Genomic DNA, 27859 nt, shown 5'->3' on the forward strand with positions numbered 1-27859 from the left:
TTTCAGTCCATTTGACTCCTATGAAGAACAGCCAGCAACAAACTGTGTGGTTTGGGATGCAGCCAAACGTTTTGTCCTCTGATTCTTATAGAAATTGTAACTCATTAGGTTGAAATGATGACTAATAACTAAAGCACAAGTTATTACAAGTTATTAGGTTCTAGAAAGTGTTTGGGTTTTTCGAAATAAAATTTTGACAACTACTTACTTTTTTGTTTATTTTTTATTTGTCTTTCTGTTTTGCAAAATGTTGGTTTGATAGTTTAAGCTGAACTTAAAATCTCTGCTGAATGCGTTTAGAATTTGTGTGCTATTGTAAATTTCACTGAGGGCTTCCTGCTCCATAGGGATCTGTGTGATTTTAAAAAAAAAAAAAAAAAAAAAAAAAAAAAGTATTAATTTTTGTTTGTTTGTTGCGAGTGTGTGCACTTGGCTTTCTGTAACAGAATAGGCAGCTTTACTAAACCTGGGATTGCAGAACCAAAGAGTTTGATGACTTTAATGAGTGTAGAATATACCCACAGTATTAGAAAATACCAGTTCATGGCATGGTGGGTGTTTGTTAAAGTTAACTCCTAATAAACTCTCTTTTCTCTCTCAGTAACAATAGTGGCAGCCATGGCTTTTCGCAGTGCATGAAAAACAGGTGCACAGAAGTTTTCAAATATTTCAATTATTAAATTTTATAAAGCGGCCGCCTCAGATTTTATAATGTAAATTAAGAGGTTTAAAACTTATGCTATGTGGTTTGATCAGTTCGGAATTTCTTCAGTTTTGTGCTCGGATAAGCTCTGAGAAAACATAGACCGAAGGATATACGGACACTAATGGGTTAAATTATATTGTGGGTATTGTGTAGAAGTGTGTCAGTCGTGTCACTACCCTGTGTAATTAGAGACTCATCGTGTTGCAGAATACCAGCACATGTCTGGTGTGAAGACGAGGGGTTGCTGGATCATTAGGGTCACGGGTGTGTTTGGTCTCTGAGATGGAGACAGCAGGAGTGTGTTTGGATATGTTTTGGAGGAAACAGTACTGTCGGCGGAGACTGAGGGGGGTATTGATTTCTTTTTTTTTTGTTTTGCTGTGTGTTTGTTTCTGACACTTACCATGGTCTTTACAGCCTTTTCATCACACTGCCATAGAGGGTCATACAGCACTTTCAGATGCACGGATGCACACTGGGGAAAATATCTAATAGCGGTTTCTCTGGCCAAAATTATAACTGCGATTTCATTGCTTTTATTTTCCTTTAGGTTACTGTCTATGCCTGTCCGTGCCTTTTTCTTTCTACAGGCTTCAATGCAGAATGCGGAAGTTGGTATAGATGGATTTTTGTAGCAAATGTAGACTTTTTTTTTTTTTTTTTTTTTCCTTCTTCTTCTAGCCTGCATGTCTCTGTCCATATTGGGGAAGTAGTTGTGATTGTGTTTGTATGTGTTTAAAAATGAACAAAAATTTCAGTGTATGCCCGGTGGGAATATCCCATGGTGGTATTTTTAAAGTGACCCATACGTTGTTTGTTCTTTAGTGTGGCAGCATATGTTAACTTATGTCATATGGTATAAGAAAGTACCACATGTTGGTGTCAGTGCATTTTTATGAGTATGCGTATGAGTAAATAAGCATAGTATCAGGCCGATACTGCCACCAGTATCAGTATTGATGCATCCTTAATTTCTCTAAATGATGCACTATACCCCGAAAACCAAAGAAAGAAGCCCACAAATTGAAATTCAAATAGAAAGATTTTAAAATTGAATAGAAAAAGTGCTTTTCAGAGTTACATCAACACAGAGAGGAAACAATTGAGAAAGCACTACCTTTAAACAAGCTCCTCCTTCTCCTTCTCCTTCTCTTTCTCTTTCTCCTCCTTCTCCTTCTCTTTCTCCTCCTTCTCCTTCTCCTTCTCCTTCTCCTCATGATGCGACCTCGATGAGCTGGAGCATTGTCGTCCATGAAGATGAAATGAGGCCTGTGTTGTTCATGCAGAGGCACAATGACTGGATTAATGATGTTGTTCAGTAGTTTGGGCTCGTCACTGTACCATTCACAAAGTGTAGGGCAGTTCTGTATTGACTGGACACACCTGCCCACACTAACACCACCACCTTGCTGTTAAGCTCCTTGTTAGAGAACAGGAAGTTGTGCAGAAAGTACTGAAACACTGAACAGCTGGGCATGTGCATTCAAAAGTTTAGAGAAGGTCACATTAAGTTCACCTGTAAAGGTTAGAGTGCATTTTAGGTTCATCCTGAAATTTCACCCAAAAGCCAAATATCCCTGACTTTTTGTGAGTAGTATATGTGCAAAAAAATGTCACTCTGGGCCTTCTGCAATGGCAGCTCCAGAAGACAGGCTGCTCTGTAGTAGTCTCTCTGCTGAGTCACTGTGAACTTGCTACAAGGTAAAACATACTAAAATGTCTGGCCACAAGTAAAACAGGGGCTTCATATGTCTTTAATCTAAAACTGCCAAAAAACGTACATGCAAATTACTGTTAACCAGAGACACTAGCAGAAGAAGCGTTTTCCTCATGTTTTGACATTTATGGCCTAAATTGAAGGCCCATTTCTATTAGTCACAGTTCAGCACTGGTTCCCAAAACATAACTAAGCACAATGTCATTTGTTAAGCTCAGTGAACAAAGATAGTGTCCCTCATTTGCATCTGTATAACATCTGCAATATGTCTGTGTATGCCTCTCTGTCAGGCCCAAGGTTTCAAAGGTTTCCCAATAATCTCCACAAAGTCACTTTCATCTGGTTCTACAATTCTGGAAAAAGCCAGATTCAGCTCATCTACTTTAGACCACATTAATCCTCATCTCAGTTACAGCTTAAATGTCTATATGCTATATGAATGCTAATAAAATGGTCAGAGTGTAGATACAAAGAGCTGGCCTCCTTGTTTTCCTATTCTGGATACTGCAGTTTACCTCCTCCCATTCACACTGAACTTATAAGGAGTGTTTGAGTTTCTGGACTGCTCTTTGAACGAAGAGAAATACAGGGAAAAGATCATTTTACATATATCAGTCTTAAAGGCACAGTAACAAACACCCTGTTAAATTCCAAGGGACAAAGAAAGATGGAAAAATTAATTTGGTACATTTGAAATTTTTGGTACATAAAACTGCATAAATGTTCAATTATAAGGGAAGAAAAAAAAATGTAAAATGTAGGATGTGAGCCCTTTAAGATTGCTTAACAGTTCCACATTGAGTCAAATGTGTGGTGATTTAGGCATGTTAGACTTAGACAGGCTTTGTCATTCAAATTTACACCATACAGTGCCATTAGAACGAAATTATGTTGCATTGGCTCAGAGTAGATCAGGGAGAAAAGAAGAAAAATAAATAATACAATGTAGTTCAAAGTGTAGGGCATATGTAAACATATGTATATTAACTGCTAAATACATTTAAAATAAGTATATGTACAGAGAGTCTACTGCACTGGAGCTCCCAAGTATTGAGTAATCCAAAAAAAAAAAAAGAATTGAAGCAGTGTTTTATTTAGTTGGTGAGGTATGTTTCCATTACTTGATGGGTACAATATCGTCATAGCTCCAGGGCAAAACTATAGAAACAAACAGCAGAAACCAAATGTCCTGATCCAGCTTCTTTAAATATTTTCTCCTCTTTCTCTCACATTCTCTTTTTTAGAATCTACTCCAAGTTCCATGCCCGTCGCATGGCTGAGCTGTCAGAGTCGGGATTGCATAATTTCCTGCTGCTGTTCCTGGTGTTGGCACGTTGTGGTGATCTGGAGGATGCGGCAGGACGAGCATGTGACTTGCTTAGCTTGCTGGTACCTAGGTCCGTGCCACCCACCCTCTGTGCCCTCCAGTGGCGAGGGCAGCTGGCCCTGCTGCTGCTGTTTGGTGGGCATGGGCTAGACCTGGCACCATTGGCATCCAAACTGTCCTCCGCCTTCACTGACGCTGCCCGCGAGTTCTACCTGAAGACGACGGAGCCAGCTCGCCGGACTGCGCTCTGGCATCCCCTGTCGACATACCTGGAGGGAACAGCAGAGCTGTGGCAGACCAGCGCCACCCTGTGCCAGTCTGAAGAATCACTGCTTGGGGAAGGGTTTGGCCTGCTGCTGCCCGCATGTCGAACAGCTGAGCTAAACACAGCACTGAGCTTTCTACAGACTGCACTAACACAGCTACGGTAAGCACATACACTTGCTGCCCGCCACATACCCTCTGCTGTTTTCTCTCTTGTGACTGGGCTGCTGTTTCAAGCCTGTTGATCTTGCAGTCACACAATCTGCTGGTTTTGTCCCTCGTGTCCCCGGTGGTCTCTGAAACTTGTGCTTTTTTTCACATTGACAATGGCTCGATTGTGAATAAGTTCTCTATCCATAGTGGCAGTACAGGGGTGTGTTTCAGTGCTTGTTTGTTAGAGAGAGTGTATGTGGAGGCTCCTGTGTGTGTCTGTGGGAGTCTGTGGCCCCTGGGTCACATTCTACAGGTGCTAGCAGAAAGCTGTGTAGAGTTTCTGCACTGTGTGTGTGTGTGTGTGTGTGTGTGTGTGTGTGTGTGTGTGTGTGAGAGAGAGATCACTGCAGGGATGATGGTGTATCTTACACTGCTCGCATGTCCACAGGTCACAGAGAGCACCTGAATCTGAATTTATTTGTTTTCATATATTTTAAAGGTAAAAATGGCTTTATATGAAAGCTAAAATTTTTTTAATTCTTAAAAACAGAAAGAGGAAAATTTGCTTATTTTTGATTCCTGATGTTACGTTTAGGCTTAAAAAAGTATTACATATACTGTACAGTCACATGTGAAAATTTGAGAACTCCCCATCAAATTGGATAATTTATTGAAAAGAATAAATTCTTTATGGGATCCTCATCCTGTACATTCTCAAGAAATTATAAATAAAATATAGTATAAGTATGTCCTCTGTAGAGGATGTGATGACTTATTTTCACCTAGATAAAACAAAACTTGTCATATGACCAGCGTTACCCAAACCTTTGCATATGACTAACTTGCTATTGCTATATTTGCACACACATTTATATATATATATATATATATATATATATATATATATATATATATATATATATATATATATATATATATATATATAAAATATGAAATAAATATATAATAAATAGTGATTTTCTGGATGTTAGCGTGTTTATTTAACCACTTCCAAGGAAGCCCAGTATTATATGTAGTTAAAAACCGACTACTGGTTTGACCAATCGGTGCTTCAGTAAATTCTGCTCATGATGTAATTGATGATATTAACAAGTCTCTGTGGCGGCTGTGAAGGTGTCAAGGAAAAATATGGACCCAAGAAATGCTTGTTACTTTTTATAGTTTTTATGTTTATTTGAATTATGAATATGACTTTATTCTAATGTATATTGTGATAAACTCACTGCTGAGGTAAATGGTTTAAAAATTTGCTTAGATGCCTAAAACTTTCACACCGTACTGTATCATACTGTACATCGTACATATCAAGCAGGTGACTGTCCTTCCAGCGATATGATGAGGATGTGCGGCTGTCAAAAAGCTGCTTCTCAGAAAAGACTTGCAAATCAAAGACAGAAGCTGCTGATATTCTCAGAACAATGGACTGACCACCTCTGTGTCACTGGATTTGTTTTGGATTACTTTGATTGTGAGAAGCAGCAAATGCAACAAACGTCTAGGACTGAACTTTGGAAATTTGGAAAAATGTCCCTGCAGATTTTTTTTGAAAAATTAAAAGCTAATATATGTTCTGCTTCTTGCTGACTTATATATGAATTTTATATACAGCTGTTTTGACCCCCCCTCTGACTTTTGCACAGTACTGTACATATGAGACGTATATAAACATGCGCATGCATTGTGGATGACTACTTTGTGAAGTTCTTGAAATTTTAATTTGGTCTATCTCACTGTCCTACAATATTTTACACACATTTGCTCAGACTGCCTCCCGGAAGTGTTAATAGAGACATAGCTCGGTCCCCTCGTAGGTGAACTGCCGTCACTAATGTTAATCTTCTCCACTGTGCTTGTTCCCAGCATGCTTGTGTTGGGGGCCGCTCATTAGCTCATTAATAACTGATAAGACACTGCCGGACAGTGTGTGATTCACACACACATACTGACCCAGTTTATGAAAACTGCCACCCATCCATCCATCCCCACAAATTACTCTTAATTTCTGTGCCGTTCGGCGCTATCTCAGTGATTAATGCGTTTTCACTGACACAATTAATGTGTAATTACAGTGGTGTGTAAATTAAGCTGCTGAAAGCTTTAGCTGAATTATCCTGCAGGACACACACGACTGCCGACTGAATCTGACCAATAACGCGCACACATGACACCGACCAAGAGCCAATCACACTCTAATTCCACTCATTGCATTCTCTCCCACGATCCTGTGCATGTGAGGTAAGCGAGTTGTCACTGTGGCGACCCCCGCCGTGTGCCGAGCCACTAATCGAGTTCTTGGTAATCGATTAATCAGGTTTCTCTCCTACTGTGCTCTTCCCCCGTGCCCTGTTCCCCAGTGTGCATGTGTGTCTGTCTGTCTGTCAGTCAGTGGATCCATGTGTAACTGTGTCTCTCTCTGTGTGTGTCTCTGTATGTCTGTGTGCATGTGTCTGTGCATGTGCATGCGTGTGCGTGAATCTACCTTAGACATGGACATGTAAATCTTGTAAGATACATTCAAGGAAAATTTTCTTTACTTTTAATGATTCACTTTTACTATAAATCCTTCAATAAATATTTTCTATTGCATAGATATAATTTCGCTTGATTGATCATATGTGTCCGACATGATTGAATATGTAATTAGATGAGTGTCAGCAGTTAAGAATCTATCTATCTGTGTCTCTAACTCTATCACACTGCCTCCTACCCGTTGCACACTGCCTACTACACACTGCCTTTTATACACTACACACTGCCTTTTATACACTACATACTATGCATTGCCTTTTACATAGTGCACACTGCTGTTTCCTCTAGGATTTTTTCAGCAGCAGTGGTGAGCCAACGTGTGCACGCGTGTGTGTGCGTGTGTGTGCATACTTATCAGAGCTGTGAGGTTTATTTCATGTGTTTCTGTCAAGGGAGGAATTAAGAGGATCTCAGATGGTATGCGTGTGTGAAGGTGGGATTTAGAGGGGGGGGGTGTTGCAGTGTGAGTGTGTATGTAAAGGTTCCCCCACAGAAACGAGTCTAATGAATTCACACACTAATTGATTGGCTTGCACTCTGTGGATTAGGTATAACCTCGCTGGAAAGCACAGATGTGTGTAAGTCTGTGTGTGTATGTATTTATATTAGCGCTGCACTATGTGTTGTGTTTTCAGGTGTTTATACAACCCAATTTCTAAAAAACTTGGGACGCTGTGCAAAATGTAAATAAAAACCAATGCAATGATGTGCAAATCATTTAAACCCTACGTTTCATTGAAGATATTTCGAAGACAGCATATTAAATGTTGAAACTGAGAAATTTCATTGTTTTTTGAAAAACTATGTGCCCATTTAGAATATGATACCAACAACATGTTAAAAAAACTTGGGACAAAGTTGGCAACAAAAGACTGGCAAAGTTGTGTAATGCCACAAAAAACCAAATTGGAAACGGGTCAGTAATATGACTGGGTATTAAAAGAGCAGAGTCTTTCATAAGTAAAGCTGTGGAGGGGTTCACCAATCTGTGAAAGACTACATGATCAAATAGTGCAACAATTCAAGAATAATGTTCTCAGCATGAAATAGCTAAAATAAAAAAGAACTTTGCTTTTAATAATATGCGGTACATAATAACATTAAAAGACTCAGAGAATCTGTATAAATCTCTGTATGCAAGGGACAAGGCCAAAAAAAACTATATTTGCTGGCCGTGATCTTTGGGCCCTCAGACGACACTGCATTAAAAACAGACATGATTCTGTAGTGGAAATCACTGCATGGGCTCAGAAACAATTCTGAAAACCACTATCTGTGAAAATAGTTCATCACTGCATCCAAAAATGCAAGTTAAAACTCAAATGCAAAGACGAAACCAAATATAAACAGGATCCAGAAATGCTGCCACCTTCTCTGGGCCTAAGCTCATTTAAAATGGACTGAGGGGAAGTGGAAAAGTGTCCTGTGGTCCAACGAATCCACATCTGAAATTCTTTTAGGAAATCACGGACACTGTGTCCTCCAGGCTAAAGACCACTCAGCTTGTCATCAGTGCACAGTTCAAAAGCCAGTATTCATGATTGTTTAGGGGGCATTAGTACACATGGCATGGCTGATATTCTCATCTGTGAGGGCACCATTAATTCTGAATGATATATACACGTTTTGGCAACATCTGCTGCCATCCAGACAATGTCTTTTTCAGGAAAGGCCTTGATTATTTCAGCAAGACAGTGCCAAACCACATTCTACATGTTTTACAACAGCATTGCTCCGTATTGAAAGAGTCCAGGTGCTAAACTGGCCTGACCATCTCCACTGAAAACATTTGGATGGTTATGAAGTAAGAAATACAACAAATGAGCCCCTGAACGATTGAGAAGCTGAAATCCTCTTTCAAGCAAGAATGGGAAAACATGTCACTTTCACACCTACAGCAGTTGCTCTTCTCAGTTCTCACTCAGAGTGTTGTTAAAAGGTGTGATGAAACACAGTGGTCAACATACTCTGTCCCAACTTTAAAAATTATATATATATATATATATATATATATATATATTTCACAGTTTCAACATTTTAATTTGTTGTCTTTGTATGTGTTTCAATGAAATACAGGGTTTATATAATCTGCACATCATTACATTTTGTTTTTATTTACATTTTGCACAGCATCCCAACTTTTTTGTAAATTGGGTCATTATAGTAGCCTCTGCAATTTCAGTGCTGTAGAACAGTAGCTGTGGATCGTTCGTTACCAACAGTGAGTGGGGGGAGTTAGTCAGTAGCTCCTCCTTGTTTATAGTCTTGTTAAACTTGAGTGAGTGAGGATGAGTAAGTGAGTTACAAGCCAGCTCCATGAAGTACTTCACATCTAAAATACATGGTTTAATTGAATATACGATTACAGCTCATCCATGAGGCAGAAAAAAGAGCTAAGTAGAAAACAAGGTGAAGTATCTTCAGTAGACTGGTCCAAAGGACAAACAACAACAACAACAACAGCCAAACAACAAATATCTGCTAATTTAGGATTGTCTGCTGATTTGTCTGAAAGGTTGGTGGGCCTGCTTAGACTGAACACGCTTCAAAGCATCATAACCCCCACCCCCCCAAATCCCCCGGCCCTCACTGTACTATATCAAAGCAAGTAATGAATTTTGTGAATCTATATACGTCTGTGCCTGCATGTTGAGTGTTGAATGTAAAGGGTCAGTAAAAGTGCAATGTTTAAAGTTATTTTTCATACATTTTAATTGTCTCTCTTTCTCCCTCTCTCTTACTTTCTCACTTGCCCTGTCTTCTTTCTCTTTCCCCATCTTCTTTCTCTTTCTCCATTGGTCCTTCTATCTGTCGCTTACTCTATCACTCATCACTCTTTCTCTCTCTGCTCTGTCCTTCTTTTCTTTGTTTCTTTACCTTGCTATCTTCCTCTCTCACCATCTGTCCCAATATCACTCTCTGCCACTTTCTTCCTTTTGTCTTAATTTTTTTTTTCTCTACCTCTGCTCTGTCTCTCTTGCTTATTCCCTTCCTTACTCCTCCTTTCTCTCTAACCATCTGTCCCTCTATCTCTATCTATCTGTCTCTCTGTCACTTTTTCTTTGTTTCTGCCTCTTCTCTGTCCCCCTTTTTCCTACCTCACCCGTCTCTGTCACTCATTCTTTGTTTCTCTCTCTCTCTCTCTCTCTCTCTCTCTCTCTCTCTCTCTCTCTCTCTCTCTCTCTCTCTCTCTCTCTCTCTCTCTCTCTCTCTCTCTCTCTCTCTCTCTCTCTCTCTAGGAGAGTACGGCAGCGTTTTAATCAGCTCGGCTCCTCTGACTTCCCCAGTTGGGCTCCTCCTCCCAGCGTGGTTAAAGAGCGCCACTTAGTGGTGGCCGTTGCTCTGTGGACTCATTTCTTCCCGTTCCTGCGCGGCCTCAGACTTTCTCAGACCCCTCCACCACAACTGGCTGACGCAGCCGCAGGTCAGAGCAGTGGGAAAGAAGGGCAAAGAACCCCAAACTGAATGAATATGAAGGAACGCTTCCATCTCTGTCTGCTAGATCAGGTTGACAAATAAACAACTGTTTGACCAATGCTGTTGGTTAAAAAAAAATTTATGACGATTTGAATTAATTCCCAATAAACAGCAGTTCCTGTTTGAATAGGTCAGTTCATCATTCAGTTGGGCAATGTTTTCAACTTTTGGCAAAGTTAATTGGTACCCCATAGGCAGTTGGTTCTGTGAGACGTTCCCATTTAGAAATGTTACAACCAGCTAAATATACTCATGTTCAGGGACACTTTTCAGGAGGATTTTAACATGTGTGTCCTATTGTAAGCCAACCTCCACAAGCAGTGACAGACCTTGCGTTTTTCCTGAGTATTTCAACTGCAATTTAAATCTTAATTGTTTACTTTAAATTAAAAGTCCTGGCTTGAGCCTCCAGAGCTGAATGTTTTGTGCCAGTTAGTTGTGGTTGTGATGTGACGGAGCATGGGTTTTTAGTTGCTTTTGGTTGGACAAACTTATATATAGACAGTTCACCAGCTCTGTATTATTATATTTATATTATTATATATTATTATTATTTTTAATATACTTAAAATTAAGATGCAACACTGATTTTGTAAGCTATAAAGTTGCAGCTCTTTGACATTTAAAAATTGCACTCTTTCAAATTGCTGTTTTCATATAAAAATGATTGTTTTAACCCTAATTTACACCTTTCATTTACGCCATTTGGCAGACACACTTATCCAGAGCGACTTAGTTTGATCATTTTACACAGGTAGGCGAAGGTGGTGTTAGGAGTCTTGCCCAAGGAGTCTTATTGGTATAGTCTAGGGTGCTTGTCCAAGCATGGGATTGAACCCCAGTCTACAGTGTAGAAGGAAGAGGTGTTACCCACTACACTCCAATGATTTCACTAATTTCACTAAAATTGCATCCAGATGAGATCAAAGACCAGTTCAGTAGATCAGCTACAGATCTGAATCAAAACACTTCCTCAACAGCACATCAACACGTTGTTTCCCAGGCATAATTATATACAGATAACAAAAATGCATACTGTTAAGTTAAATGCGATCAAGATCCATCTCTGACCTTCCCAAATGTGATGTGGTTTGAGTAATCCATTGTAATCTTAATTTTAATTGCTTTAGGGTTTGCATGTCTAGTTTGAGGTAATCGACAGTGCCGTAGATAAAGTTAAGATCGAAACGCACTGGAGTTTTTCTTTAATGCTCATAACTGACTCCCTCTCCATAGAGAATGTAGAATCACTGTCCACAGTGCGAATGTGTACACCTGATCAGAATGTGACCGTGTATTGGGAGCGGGTTAAACAGCAGCAGCAGTCAAGTGTCCATGATAACATTACCGTGTGTGTTGAGTATCATACACTGAATTATCAAACACTCCAACACTACTAATCCTGTGTCTTTGTTTTCTTCAGGTTTCACTCTGTTAGCGCTGGACATGCCTAGCTCCGCCCCGCAGGACCTCCAGCCCCACCCACTTCAGGCCATAATACAGTGCTTTGGCTGGGATGAGATGCTCTGCCCCCTGCTGGTGACCAGATACCTCAATCACCTGCTGCAGAATGGGTATTCACAGCCCTTTGTTCTTTTTCTCTTTTTATTGACTAATTTTACATTGTTTAGTGCAAGTGTATAGAGTGTATTTATGATTCATTTACTGTTAGCTTCATTGAAAGAAAATGTGCTTTTCTTTCAAAAATAAGAAAATTACTAAGTGACCCCAAACTTTTGATTGTGTGTGTGTGTGTGTGTGTGTGTGTATATGTATATATATATATATATATATATATATATATATATATATATATATATATATATATATATATATATATATATACACACACACACACACACACACACACACACACACACACACACACACACACACACACACACACACACACACACAGACAGACAGACAGTGGGGCAAAAAAGTATTCTACAAATTTTCTAGGGGGTTGAGGTCTGGAGACTGGCTAGGCCACTCCAGGACCTTGAATTGCTTTTTACGGAGCCACTCCTTCGTTGCCCGAGCAGTGTGCGGGATCATTGTCAAGCTGGAAGACCCAGCCATGTTCCATCTTCAATGCTATCACTTATAGAAGGAGGTTTTGGCTTAAAATCTCATGATACATGGCCCCGTTCATTCTTCCCTTAACACGGATGAGTCGTCCTGTCCCCTTTGCATAAAAACAGCTCCAAAGCATGATGTTTCCACCTCCATGCTTCACAGTAGGTATGGTGTTCTTGGGATGCAACTCATCATTTTGACCCCACGGGATGAGATCTTGCATGGACCCCAGATCAAGGGAGATTATCAATGGTCTTGTATGTCTTCCATTTTCTTACAATTGTTCCCACAGTTGATTTATTCACAACAACCTGCTTGCCTATTGTAGAGTCACTCTTCCCAGCCTGGTGCAGGACTACAATTTTCTTCCTGGTGTCCTTCGACAGCTCTTTAGTATTGGCCGTGGTTGAGTTTGGAGTGTGACTGTTTGAGGCTGTGGACAGGTGTCTTTTATACAGATAACGAGGTCAAACAGGTGCCATTAATACAGGTAACGAGTGGAGGACAGAATAGCTTCTTAAAGGAGAAGTTACAGATCTGTGAGAGCCAGAAATCTTGCTTGTTTGCGGGTGACCAAATAATTATTTTCCACCCATCCACCCATCCACCCATCCACCCATCCATCCATCCATCCATCCATCCATCCATCCATCCATCCATCCATTATCTTCCGCTTCTCCGGGTTTCGGGTCGCGGGGGCAGCATCCTAAGCAATGAAGCCCAGACCTCCCTTTCCCCAGCCACTTCCACCAGCTCTCCAAGGGGGATTCCGAGGCGCTCCCCGGGGTCTCCTCCCAGGTGGACTCGCCTGTGACACCTCCCGAGGGAGGCGTCCAGGAGGCATCCTAACCAGATGCCCGAACCACCTCAGCTGGCTCCTCTCGACGTGAAGAAGCAGCGGCTCTACTCCGAGTCCCTCCCGGATGACTGAACTTCTCACCCTATCTCTAAGGGAGAGTCCAGACACCCTGCGGAGGAAACTCATTTCGGCCGCTTGTATTCGCGATCTTATTCTTTCGGTCATTACCCAAAGCTCATGACCATAGGTGAGGGTGGGAACGTAGATCGACCGGTAAATCGAGAGCCTTGCCTTATGGCTCAGCTCTTTCTTTACCACAACAGACCGGTAAAGAGCCCGCATCACTGCTGACCCAGCACCAATCCGCCTGTCAATCTCCCGCTCCCTTGTACCATCACTCGTGAACAAGACCCCGAGATACTTGAACTCCTCCACTTGAGGCAAGAGCCTATCCCCGACCCAGAGAGGGCTCTCCACCCTTTTCCGCCTGAGAACCATGGTCTCGGATTTAGAGGTACTGATTCTCATCCCAGCCGCTTCACACTCAGCTGCAAACCGATCCAGCGAAAGCTGAAGTTCGCGGCCTGATGTCCCCAATAGGACCACATCATCTGCAAACAGCAGCGATGTGACCCTGAGGTCACCAAACCGGACACCCTCCATCCCTTGACTGCGCCTAGAAATTCTATCCATAAAAATGATGAATAGAATCGGTGACAAAGGGCAGCCCTGACGGAGTCCAACTCTCACTGGGAACGAGTCTGACTTACTGCCGGCCATGCGAACCAAACTCCTGCTTTGTTTGTACAGGGCCTGAATGGCTCGTAGCAAAGAGCCATGTACCCCGTACTCCCGAAGCACCTCCCACAGAATACCCCGGGGAACACAGTCGAATGCCTTCTCCAGATCCACAAAGCACATGTGGACTGGTTGGGCAAACTCCCATGAACCCTCCAGAATCCTGGAGAGGGTGAAGAGTTGGTCCAGTGTTCCACAACCAGGGCGGAACCCGCACTGTTCCTCCTGGATCCGAGGTTCGACTATAAGCCGGACTCTCTTCTCCAGTACCCCTGCATAGACCTTGCCAGGGAGGCTGAGGAGTGTGATTCCCCTGTAGTTGGAACACACCCTCCGGTCCCCTTTTTTAAAAAGAGGCACCACCACCCCAGTCTGCCAATCCAGTGGCACCGCCCCCGATGTCCACGCAATGTTGAAAAGGCGTGTCGGCCAAGACAGCCCCACAACATCCAGAGCCTTGAGGAACTCAGGGCGGATCTCATCCACCCCTGGAGCCTTGCCACCAAGGAGCTTCTTAACTACCTTAGCGACTTCGGCCTCAGTAATGGACAAGCCTATTCCCATGTCCCCAGACTCAGCCTCCTCACTGGAGAACGTGTCGGTGGGATTGAGAAGGTCCTCAAAGTACTCCTTCCACCGCCCAATGACGTCTTCAGTCGAAGTCAGCAGCACACCATCTCCACTATATACAGTGCTAGTGGCACACTGCTTTCCCCTTCTGAGTCGCCTGACGGTTTGCCAGAATCTTTTCGGAGCCGACTTAGTCACTTTCCAAGGCCTCACCAAACTCCTCCCATATATGGGTTTTTGCCTTGGCGACGACTGAAGCCACAGATTGCTTGGTCTGTCGATACCTCCCAGCTGCCTCTGGTGTCCCACAGACCAACCATGCCTGGTAGGACTCGTTCTTCAGCTTGACGGCATCGCTCACCTGGGGTGTCCACCAAAGAGTTCGGGGATTACCGCCCCGACAGGCACCAACTACCTTGCGACCACAGCTACAGTCGGCCGCTTCAACAATGGAGGAGCGGAACATGGCCAATTCTGAGTCAATGTCCCTCACCTCCCCTGATATCTGGTCAAAGTTCTGACGGAGGTGTGAGTTCAAGATCAATCTGATACGTTCTTCTGCCAGACGTTCCCAGCAAACCCTCCCTATACGTTTGGGCTTCCCTGGTCTGACCGGCATCTTCCCCCACCACCTGATCCAACTCACTACCAGGTGGTGATCAGTTGACAGCTCAGCTCCTCTCTTTACCCGAGTGTCCAAAACACATGGCCGCAAGTCCAATGACATGACTACAAAGTCAATCATTGAACTGCGGCCTAGGGTGTCCTGGTGCCATGTGCACTTATGGACATCCTTCTGTTCAAACATGGTGTTCGTGATGGACAAACTGTGGTTTGCACAGAAGTCCAAAAACTGAACACCACTCGGGTTCAGATCAGAGAGGCCACTCCTCCCAATCACACCCCTCCAGGTCTCACTGTCATTGCCCACGTGAGCGTTGAAGTCCCCCAGTAGGACAATAGAGTCTCCAGGAGGAGCACTTTCAAGCACCCTTCCCAAGGACTCTAAGAAGGCTGGGTACTCTGAACTGCTGTTTGGTGCATAAGCACAGACAACAGTCAGGACCCGTTATTATTTTCCACCATAATTTACAAATAAATTCTTTAAAAATCCTACAGTGTGATTTCCTGGATTTTTTTTTTTTCTCATGTTGTCTACCTATGATGAAAATTACAGACCTCTCTCATCTTTCTAAGTAGGAGAACTTGACTAAATACTTTTTTTGCCCCACTGTGTATGTGTGTATATACGCACATACATACACACACACACACACACACACACACACACACACACACACTATATATATATATATATATATATATATATATATATATATATATATATATATATATATATATATATATATATATATATATATATATATATATATATATAATGTGTGGTAAATGACTATTCTAGCTGCAAATGTCTGGTTTTTAATGCAATATCTACATGTATATAGTGTGTATATAGGCCCATTTCCAACAACCACCACTCCAGTGGTTTAATGGTACATTGTGTTTGCTAACTGTGTAAGAAGGCTAATGGTTTAGAAAACTCTTGAAAACCCTTGTTCAAGTATGTTAGCACAGCTGAAAACAGTTTGGCTGATTTAGAGAAGCTATAAAACTGACCTTCCTTTGAGCTGGTTGAGAATTTGGAGCATCACATTTGTTTGTTCTATGAAACTCTCACAATGGCCAGAAAAAGAGAACTTTCATGTGAAACTCGACAGTCTATTCTTGTTCTTAGAAATGAAGGCCATTCCATGCGAGAAATTGTCAAGAAACTGAAGATGTCCTACAATGGTGTGTACTACTCCCTTCAGAGGAGAGCACAAACATGCTCTAACCAGAGTAGAAAGAGAAGTGGGAGGCCCCGCTGCACAACTAAGCGACAAGACAAGTACTTTAGAGTCTCTAGTTTGAGAAACCGACACTTCACAAGGTCCTCAACTGGCAGCTTCATTAAATAGTACCTGCCAAACACCAGTGTCAACCTCTACAGTGAAGGGGTGACTCCAGGATGCTGGCCTTCAGGGCAGAGTGGTAAAGAAAAAGCCATATCTGAGACTGGCTAATAAAAGCAAAAGATTAATATGGGCAAAAGAACATAGACATTGGACAGAGGAAGATTGGAAAAAGTGTTATGGACAGACGAATCTAAGTTTGAGGTGTTTGGATCACACAGAACATTTGTGAGACACAGAACAACTGAAAAGATGCTGGAAGATGATGGCCTGATGCCATCTGTCAAGCATGGTGGAGGTAATGTGATGGTCTGGGGTTGCTTTGTGCTGGTAAAGTGGGAGATTTGTACAAGGTCAAAGGGATTTTGAATAAGGAAGGCTGTCACTCCATTTTGCCACGCCATGTCATACCCTGTGGACAGCGCTTGATTGGAGCCAATTTCTTCCTACAACAGGACAATGACCCAAAGCACACCTCCAAATTATGCATGAACTATTTAGGGAAGAAGCAGGCAGCTGGTATTCTATCTGTAATGGAGTGGCCAGCCCAGTCACCAGATCTCAACCCCATTGAGCTGTTGTAGGAGCAGCTTGACCGTATGGTACGCAAAAAGTGCCCATCAAGCTAATCCAACTTGTGGGAGGGGCTTCTGGAAGCATGGGGAGACATTTCTCCTGATTAATTCAGCAAATTAACAGCTAGAATGCCAAAGGTCTGCAATGCTGTAATTGCTGCAAAGGGAACATTCTTTGATGAAAGCAAATTTTCAAGGAGAGCAAGGAGAAAATTATTATTTCAAATGAAAAAAAAATTATTTCAAACCTTGTCAATGTCTGGACTATATTTTCTATTCATTTTGCAACTCATTTGAAAAATAAAAGTATGAGTTTTCATGGGAAAACTAAATTGTCTGGGTGACCCCAAACTTCTGATCGGTAGTGTATGTATAAATTTGGTTGCTTTCTTTCTTCCGCTATTTAATTTTCTTATGCTATAACGAAATGTTTGAGGTGCTGAATGACTGTCTACACTGTGTGACTGTTTAAGAAACTAATTTACAGTTTTCCTCTTCACCTCAAATGTAGTTGATAGTGTCTGAAGTTTACTTCTTTACTTCTGTAGCTAAAAAGTGATGGAAGCTCCTGTGTAAAAATAATGAAGCAAACCTCAGACAACAAATGTGGTGGATGTTGGAAAATGTGTAGGATGATTGGGAAGCTGTTTAAGTTTTGTTAAGTGACTTAACTGTTGCTTTAAATTATGCTCTCCTCTCTGGTACTGCAGTGAGTTGGTGGGCTGGATGGGTTCTGGGTCTGCATCCAGTTCGGCACAGGCGCTATGTGTGAGGGCTTGGTTCCGCTGTGTTTTACAGCAGCATCTACACAAAAGCTCAGACAACAGCAGGGCAGGTACAATTTCCGCAAAAGACATCTATTAAGCCTCTAAAAGCACACAAGGCCTTAGTTGTCTTACAAAGTCTAAAGTTTATCATCTTTTTTGATATGTTGTTGAAATTATATAATTAGTTAGTGGTAGATTAGGGCATGTTCACACATGACTATGGCTTGATTAAGACGAATCCTTGTGCAGTTGGCCTGTTAGTGAAGTGTTAGAGTAAGTGAGACTGCTACCATGTGAACCTTGGTGCACATCAGATAAACTGACTGAGAACCTCTGAGGAGATCAGTCTTGACCTTTTTTCAAACATATTCTGGTACAGTTTGTTTGAAATATGAACACACAAAGAATCAAACATCTGAACGGACCAAACAGACTAAGTCGTTGTTTCATCTCTACAAACCTTCACTGGAAGGCCCAACACCTTAAATTCTGTAGCTGATTTGATATGTTGGCATGTTGATCATTTTCTCACATCATTATCATTTTGTTTAATAGAATAGATAGATTTGACTTTACAACATGGCCAAGGCACAATCAGAACCATCTGTACACATTTCACTACTCAAATATGTTCTATATTAATCTGTTAAGTTTCTGACATTTTTATGGGTTGAATTTCCTGATTCCTGGTATGTGTGTTGTAGGTAAGGTGCTGGATGAGCAGTTAGCAGAGTTAACCAGGCTGGTGCTCCGGCTTCCAGAAATAGATTCTCTGTTGCAGAGAGCAAGTTTACAGTCCACTGCTAGTAAATTGGAGCCTAAACCTGCACTGGCACTATTTATCAAGGTAAGAACACACACACTAATACACACATACTGAGGTGCAATCATTAATTGAATGTGTAAAAACTTTGTTGTTTACTTAAAAACATTACTTAAAATCACTTAATAATGTTCGGGGTAGTCGTGGCCTGGAGGTCAGGGAACCTGCGTGTTGGCGCTGGTACGAGTGCATCACACAGCTATGTTGCTTGGCTTTTTACACAGTCACTGCTTGTTTGTAAGTTGTCCACCAATCAAAAATGTCCAATTCTTTGCTCAGAAGCTGACCACTGATGAAGGGACAGAAGATATCCAATACAAATTCTCAATCAAGACTATAGTTGGGGCAGTCTATATGGGGCAGTCATGGGCTGGAGGTTAGGGAACCAGCCCTGTGATTGGAAGGTTGCCGGTACGATCCCCTCGGCTGACAGTCTCATGACTCAAGTGCCCTTGAGCAAGGCACCTAACCCCCAATTGCTCCCCGGGCACTGTCGATAGGGCTGCCCACTGCTCCGGGGAAGTGTTCTCACTGCCCACTAGTGTGCGTGTATGTGGGAGTTTCACTGCATGAATGGGTTAAATGCAGAGGTCTAATTCCACAGTGTACAAACACAGTTGGCAAAAAGGTTCTAAAAAATATAATGTTCTTTTTAGACTCAGCAGTTCTGAACTGTGCATTTCCATAATCAGTTAATCTGTCCATTGTGATTTTGATTAATAGTGACAGGAAATGGTGCAGTTGTTAGTTTGTCAATAATTGAAGTCAAATATGTAATGTTATACATTGAAAATGAAGTCACGTGAGATTGTCAGTGAAAATGTTTGTGCCTGTGTGCGTTGTGTTTTAGTCTGTAGGTCGTGTGTACTCCACGCTACAGCTACTAGCTGAACGCTCCTCTCTGGTGTGTAAAGCGCTGGAGTATGTGGGTGACGTGCTGAAGTTTATTAAACCGTACCTACTGAACCGCAGCTCAGATGGCCTACAGCTAACTTACTGGACACTGGGTGCGTCTCTCTCTCTCTCACTCACTCACTCACACACACACACTCACACACACACACACACACACACACACACACACACACACACACACGGCAAACTTCAGCTAGCATGAAGGGGTAAATCTCTGATCTCACATTAATTCGATTTACAGTAGTTCAGGAAAAGTTTCTCTGGATAACAGTTCTTCACTTCATAGACAAATGTAACAAGAGAAACTATTTACATAATAGTGTAATATACAATGATGAGCCAATGCATTATGACCACCTGCCTAATATGCTCTTGGTCCTCTTTGTGCCGCCAAAACACCTCTGACCTGCTGAGTCCCCTTGGACTCTACCAGACCTCTGAAAGTGCTCTTCTGTATCTGGCACCAAGATGTTAGTAGCAGATCCTTTAAGTGCTGTATATTGCGAGGTGGAGCTGCTGTGGGTTGGACTTCCAACAGGTGCTCGATCAGATTTAGATCTGGGGAATTTGGAAGCCTTGAACTCTTCATCCCGTTCCACATATCCAGGTCCAGGAGCCTAAGCCAACAGCCTAAGCAAAGAGGCCCAGGCCTCCCTCTCCCCCGCCACCTCCTCCAGCTCTTCTGGAGGATACCGAGACGTTCCCAAGATAATCGAAAGATATAATCCCTCCAATGTGTCCTGCCTCTTCCCTGGGGTCTCCTCCCCGTTGGACATGTATGGAACACCTCCCTAGTTAGGCGTCCAGATGCCATCCTTGCCAGATGCCCGAACCACCTCAACTGGCTTCTCTCAACGTGGAGGAGCAACGGCTCTACTCCGAGCCTCTCCAGAATCGCCAATCTTCTCACCCTATCTCTAAGGGAGAACCCGGCGACCCTGCAGAGAAAGCTCATTTCGGCCGCTTGTATCTGTGATCTCGTTCTTTCGGTCACTATCTAAAGCTCATGACCGTAGGTGAGAGTTGGAATGTAGATTGACTGGTAAATTGACAGCTTCGCCTTCTAGCTCAGCTCTCTCTTCACCATGACGGACCGGTATAGGGTCCGCATTACTGCAGACGCTGCACCAATCCGCCTGTCAACCTCTCGCTCCATCTTTCCTTCACTCGTGAACAAAATCCCAAGATATTTAAACTCCTCCACTTGGGGCAAGAATTCACTCCCGACCTGGACGGAGCATTCCACCCTTTTCTGACTGAGGACAATGGTCTCAGATTTAGAGGTGCTAATTTTCATCCCAGCGGCTTCACACTCTGCTGCAAACTGGTCCAGAGAGAGCTGGAGGTCCAGGCCTGGTGACGCCAACAGGACCACATCATCCGCAAAAGGCAGACGTGTCATCCTGAGGCCACCATACTGGACACCCTCCGCCGCTTGGCTGTTCCGAGAAATTCTGTCCATAAAATTTATGAACAGAATCGATGACAACGGACAGCCTTGGCGGAGTCCAACCCGGACCGGAAACCAATCAGACTCACTCCCGGCTATACAAACCAAGCTTCTGCTCCGTTTGTACAGGGACTGAATGGCCCGTAACAATGAGCCCTTCACACCGTACTCCTGGAGCACTCCCCACAGGATCCCCGAGGGACACGGTCAAATGTCTTCTCCAAATCCACAAAACACATGTAGACTGGTTGGGCGAACTCCCACGCACCCTCCAGGACCCTGGTGAGGATAAAAAGCTGGTCCAGTGTTCCACGACATGGGCGAAACCTGCGTTGTTCCTCTTGTAGCTGAGATTCAACGATCAGTCGGACTCTCTTCTCCAATACCCCTGCATAGACCTTACCGGTAGGCTGAGAAGTGTGATCCCCCGGTAGTTGGAACACACCCTCCGGTCTCCTTTCTTAAAAAGCGGGACCACCACCCCGGTCTGCCATTCCAGAGGGACCGCCCCAGATGTCCATGTGATGTTGCAGAGGCATATCAGCCAAGACAGCCCTACAACATCCAGAGCCCTCAGGAATTCCAGGCGGATCTCATCCACCCCCAGTGCTCTGCCACCAAAGAGTTTTCCAACCACCTTGGCTACCTCGCCCCGAGTGATGTACAGACCCTCGCTCGGATCTCCAAGCCCTGGCTTGTTGGTGGGATTGAGAAGATCCTTGAAGTATTCCTTCCACCGTCCAATGACGTCCCCAGTCGAAGTCAGCAGCCCCCCAGCCCCACTGTATACAGTGTTGGTCGGGAACTGCTTTCCTTTCCTGAGGCGCCTGACGGTTTGCCAGAACCTTCTCGGTGCCTGTTGATAGTCTTTCTCCATGGCCTCACCAAACTCCTCCCATGTTACTCAAAAAGCCGCTCCGGCTCTAAAAACCCCCTTTTCTTTTTCTTCCTTCATAATAAAAGTCCTGCTTTTTTACGGTACTAACCTTTACAGCTACATATATAGCATAACCAATATAAGCGAATATAAATAAAACAATGCATGTCTATATTATAGACTTAACAAACTCCCTCACTTCTTAAAAAAAAAAAATAATAAAATAACTATATTAAGATAGAACAGACTGCTTTTACCCATTTAAACAACAGAGTATACCGAAACAACACAAATATAACTTTATTTCAATTGGCACTGAACAGCAGTATTATGTCCTTACAAAAGGTTTGTGTTTTCTTTTTTTTCTTTTTTTTTTAAATCCAGTTTCCATTGTCCTACATTCAGGGCCTGAAGTAGCTTATAAGCTGATGCCCCCTTTTTGGTAAGACAGTCCGCAAGCTGTTCTTTTGTACTGTTCCACAACACACGTTCAACCTTCTGTGTTTGTATAAGTTCTTTGATGCTGCTTATCTCCAGGCGAAGTCGTTTCTCTGTGACTGACTTTGTGGACTTCAGTGCATCAGTAAGTGAATGATTATCTGTCACACACATTATGGGTGGAGCATGTTCAGCATCCCCCGGAGCTAGTTCAGAGAACAGTGTGGCCAAGAAAATGCCATTATCAATTCCATCAGACATTGCCAGTGTTTCACCAGCAAATCCTCTTGACTCTCTTTGACTGCCAAGAAAAGGGGTGAGAACTTTCCATCTTCTCCCATAAGAACAATCAAATGTCCTCCTTGAGTGCCGCCATCTGAAAAGATTTCCAAATGAGGCATCGCTGAACACTACCAATTTAAGAGCACTGTCTCTGCCTAAGTGTTGGAAGTTTAGAACTACCTTCTTGGACTTAAGATTGCACACTATTCTGTTTGCTTCATGGACTGTCTGCACAGTTGCACTTTTGAAGCTTGATGCCAAGTGACTAGCATCAAACATGACATCTGGCCTACTCTGTCTTGCTACCCAGAGAATTTGGCCTATCTTTGACCTGAGTTGGTCCGTTGGTCCTTCTCTTCCTCAGAGAGGGAGGAGTCGTGTTCCAAAGCTCGTGAAGGGTCCATATGTATGGGCTGCATGTGTTGGATGTAGTTGTCCTGGTGTATTTGTGTTTTTTTTTGTTATTAGTCACGAAGTCTATTCCCACATAACAGAAGTTATCACGCTCCTCACGTCCAACTTGGAAAATATGCCTGAGATGAGGTATTACAGTGGAAGCAAAACTTTGTGAGCCCCCCCCCATATGAAGTCATCTACATGACAGGCAAGTACCCCAATTACAGTGCAGTCCTGATCCATCCAATAGAAAACAGCTGGGTCAACTCTGGACATTTTTCCTCCTGCTCTCAGCACTATTTCCTTCACTTTGTTGTACCAGTCCAATGAAGCATCTGTTAGACCATACACACACTTCTTGAGCTTCCATAATGTTCCTTTACAGTCAGCCTCAGGGGGAGGCCTGATGGAAATGTCACGTGCCAGTTCTGTTCCTGGTAGAAATGCATATTTTATGTCCATGGATTGAAGTGTCCACTGTCTTTGACAAATAACTGCCAAAAGCAGCCGAAGTGACTCTGATGCACATGTGGGTGAATCCTTTTGAAGCTCAAACACGTCCAACACCTCAAATCCTCTAGCCACTAACTGTGCTTTAGGAACTAATCCATTGTGTGTTTCTTTGGTAGTGCATACCCATCTGGTAGAGATACACTTTTGTCCCTCTTCTTTGACCTCCTCAAACACAAAATTTGATATGTCAACTGAATCTGTACTGTCTGCAACATTAGTGGGTTCAATGAACTGCAGATTATACCAGTTTTTGTATTTTCCTGTAGCTTTGCCTGCACGTTTCCTCCATGTCTGACAAAAACCACTGCACCATCCTGCCCAATGACAACTCCTGGTCCTTTCCACTCTGGACAGTCCACTCTATTATAGTATACTTTATCACCCATTTCATATTTTCCATCTGTGTGACGAAGCTGTTTCCGCAGTGCTCTCTGTATTCCTTCTGAACATTCTGCTTCAGTAAAAGCCTTTCTATACGCATGTAGAGCAGAAATGTGTTTGCCACCCATTCACTTTTTGTGGTGCGCTCTAAAGCAGAAGGGTGGTCAGTTAGCACAGTGTGCAGATTAGGATTCTGTCCAAACACCAACTGATGTGGACTGTAGCCATGGACATTTTGCATGGTGTTCTTTGCCATAAGGGCCCAGTCCAGTGCAGTATCCCAGTCACAACCGTTACTTGTCTTTACTTTCATTATGATCACAGTAAGTGTTTGGTTGTGCCGTTCCAAAAGTCCATTGCTCCATGGACTGTATGCAGCTGTTGTCTTTACTTCTATGTTGAAGTTTTCTGCCATATCTCTCACTTCATCATTGTTGAATTCTCCTCCATTGTCACTGAACAGTTTCTGAGGTGGACCATGCACGCGAATCCAATCATGCACGAAATGTTTCACTATTTCAGAGGACTTCTTTGTGATCAGAATGCTGCCTGCACTAAACCGTGTGAACTGGTCAATAATGTGAAGATACCACACGCCTGGTTCCAGTTCATGCAGATCCATTGCCACAGTTTCATTGTACTGAGATGCCAAAGTTAGTCCCACTGTTGGCCTTGGGTTGGTCCTACTGTATCTCTGACATGTTTCACATTCATTAACAATTCTTTGAATTATGCCACATTCTGTATCTTTATTGCCTGAGCTAGCCAGAAGCCCCTGCAGTCTGTCAGTAGAAGCATGTCCGAACTGTCTATGAAGCTTCATCAAGATTGTTTTTCTGCTGAGCTAATTTTTTCTGAGACTGCCAGGATTTCGTTATCACTGTGAGATTCCAGTTTTGTTGATCATTTTGGGACCAAGGCTTGCCCCTCTGTCGTCTTTGCTCTGTTACATATGCAGTTGCCTGGTTAATTCCCACTGTTACTGCAGATGACTTTCCTCCAAAAATCCTCTTCAGTGCTGACTTCATTGACGCAAAAGTTAACTCTGTACATGCAGTCAAAGCCAATTGTCGGTCTTTCACATCCAAGCATGCTGTATCTAGCAGCTTGAATGCTAATACTGTGTCGGGAAGTTCCATGTTGTATTTAGGCATCCGCGAGTACTGCTGTTCAAAATCGATTATATAGTCCGCCATAGACGCATTATTGTCTCTCATAATCTGATCAAAACTTGAGTATGCCTCATATGTTCTGTCTTTTTCTTCTCTAAGAATCAAGTCGAGTTTCGCAAGTAAAGTGCTCATGCCAGTGTCTTTATTCAAGTCATCTACCGCTATTTCCATCGCTGTCTCCCTCGCTCTTCCTGGCAGCGCCAAAGCCACAGCAAGCACCTGCTTACTTTTCTCCAGTTCCGTAACTCTGGTCCAAATAGCGACTTCATTCTTCCAACTTTCGTACGGCTTCCCTTCATCAAATGTTGGCGGGACTCTGTAGTTAAACATCCTCTGCTACCAATGTTACTCAAAAATGACAAACTTTACAAGCTGTAGTGCAACTACTTTATTTCTATTGTTGTTAGTGGTGAACAACACATACACTGCTGCATCTTTTTTTACAGTACTATCTTTTACAGCTACATATATAGCATAACCAATATAAGTGAATATAAATAAAACAATGCATGTCTATATTATAGACTTAACATCCCACACCCGAGTTTTTGCCTCAGCAACCGCTGAAGTCGCGGCCTGCTTTCCCCTTCGGTACCCATCTTTTGCCTCCAGAGTTCCACAAGTCAACCAGGCACGATAGGACTCTTTCTTCAGCTTGACGGCTTCCTTTACCCGAGATGTCCACCAATGGGTTCGGGGATTGCTGCCACAACAGGCACCTATGACCTTGTGGCCACAGCTCCGATCCGCTGCACCGACAATGTGCAATGTCCGAGGCATGGAACAGGGCCCACTTCAGGGTCTCCAAGAAGGCTGGGTACTCCGAACTGCCGTTCAGTGCATAAGAACAGACAACAGTCAGAGCCTGTTCCCCGACCCAAAGATGCAGGGAAATAACCCTCCTATCCACCGTAGAAAACCCCACCGTACAGGAGCTGAGCCGGGGAGCTATGAGTAAGCCCACTCCTGCCCGATGCCTCTCACCCTGGACAACTCCAGAGTGGAATAAAGTCCAACCCCATATCAAGAGAGTCTGTTCCAGAGCCCCTGCCATGTGTTGAGGTGAGCCCAACTATAACATAGTTGGTATCTTGCAGCCTCATACACTAGCTTGGGCTCTTTCCCTGCCAGAGAGGTCATGTTCCGAGAGCCAGTTTCAGTAGCTGAGGATTGGAACGCCAAGGCCCCTGCCTTCAGCCGCCACCCGATCCATATTTTACTGGACCCCCATAAGTGCCTCTCCCACGGGTGGTGGGTCCATGGGAGAGTGGTCCCATGTAGCTCTTTCGGGCTGGACCTGGCCGGGACCCATGGGTAAAGGCCCTGCCACCAGGCGCTCGCCGAGGAGGCCCTCCCCCCGGCCTGGCACCAGGGTGAGGCCCCGGTAACCCTAATCTGGGCGAGGGAAACTGGGTCCTGTTCTTTTTCATTATATGGGGTTTTTGGATCACCCTTTGTCTGGCCCATCACCTAGGATGTGTTTGCCTTGGGAGACCCTACCAGGAGCTTTCGCCCCTGACAACATAGCTCCTAGGATCGTGTAGGCACGCAAACCTCTCCACCACGGTATGGTGGTGATCCAAGGAGATCCTGCTGTAATCATTTTCTGTCCATTCTGACCAGAAGGTAGCTTTTGTTGTCATGCATTGCTGAATCTTTGGCGCCCAATGCCTTGTTGACGATTTGAATTTAACTTGGACCACTGTCGGTAGGTACACACCTTTGCTGACTGGGAACACCTCACAAACTTTGCTGTTTCCGATATGTTATTGTTATTTGTGTAATCTGTGAGTGGTCATAATGTTTTGGCTCATCAGTGTATAACAATAAAAAGCATCACACCAGGCTTTCTTTTTCTATAGGAGTTTATAGTGCATTTTAAAGACTGAAATTAACACTGTTCTCAGGCTGTGTGGTGAAGCATTGGAGCCCCCTGCTGGCCACGACTAAAGCACAGTCGCTTCTCCTGCGCATTGTGGATGTGCTGCTCTTGCCTCATTCGCTGTTGCAGCAGGACAAAGCCTCACCCACTCAGGTGCTATCCGCCCTTCGGGACACTCTGCCGCTGTACCTGCAGGTGATGGGCGGAGCTCTATATAAAATCACAAGAAATATGTTTTTGCGGGCTGTGTGTGTGTGTGGTGTAGTTCTGAAAAAACAAAACTTTTAATTTGCTTTTTTTTTCTTTGTGTTCCATTGAAATAATTAGAATAATACAGTATGCATTATATAGTGCTTATAGACTAAACCTTAGGGATGCCACTAAACTAAGGGATATCACTTTTTCCCTTTCAATACTGATACCTAATCCTTGAGGATCGGTCAGTACAGACTAGCAATACTAAGTCTGTTTAACCTAACTAGCTTAAAAGTCCTGATATTTATGCAGGTTGCACTTTTTTTGAATATTTTATTTTGGTATAAGCTGTGTTCTTTGACACTAAGAAGACATATCAAGCTTGACCGAATGGCATATACCAGTATACCATAACATTTCAGATGCTTAAGTCAAAGCTATTTTTGTTTATTTACTTTATATAATTAGTATTTATTATTATAGAATTTGTAAGAAGATCACATTCAACAACTTAAATAAATGTAAGCTATTTTTATTGTGCAAAAATGCATAGATAAACCTGTGGTCTGTATATGTAAACATGCAAAAACCATCAAACATTGTTTCTGTACACTTGCATCTCTAAATGTCAGATCCTGCTGGAGCTTAGTAAACACTGAAGTCATGCACAACAACAGAAGGAACATTTAAGCAACAAATTTCTTGGCTTTGTTGAAGCGAAGGTCATGAGACCCCACTGTGTGTTGCAGCTAGCAGAGGTGCACTGCAGGCAGGGCTGAT

At 43.1% G+C, this 27859-nt stretch overlaps 1 protein-coding gene across 1 annotated transcript in view; it reads left to right on the plus strand.

Annotated features, from left to right (window-relative positions):
• The window catches only part of mms22l (MMS22-like, DNA repair protein), a 48158-nt gene that overhangs the window by 15524 nt on the left and 4775 nt on the right, over nucleotides 1-27859 (plus strand). Inside the window, exons 14-20 of the mRNA XM_017685662.2 lie at nucleotides 3668-4177; nucleotides 9957-10141; nucleotides 11618-11768; nucleotides 17699-17823; nucleotides 18460-18602; nucleotides 19429-19585; nucleotides 26910-27079. Coding sequence (XP_017541151.2) covers nucleotides 3668-4177; nucleotides 9957-10141; nucleotides 11618-11768; nucleotides 17699-17823; nucleotides 18460-18602; nucleotides 19429-19585; nucleotides 26910-27079 — 1441 coding nt within the window. The remainder of the gene's footprint in view (nucleotides 1-3667; nucleotides 4178-9956; nucleotides 10142-11617; nucleotides 11769-17698; nucleotides 17824-18459; nucleotides 18603-19428; nucleotides 19586-26909; nucleotides 27080-27859) is intronic.

This window comes from Pygocentrus nattereri, chromosome 19 (genome assembly GCF_015220715.1).
Source record: "Pygocentrus nattereri isolate fPygNat1 chromosome 19, fPygNat1.pri, whole genome shotgun sequence".
NCBI lineage: Eukaryota > Metazoa > Chordata > Actinopteri > Characiformes > Serrasalmidae > Pygocentrus > Pygocentrus nattereri.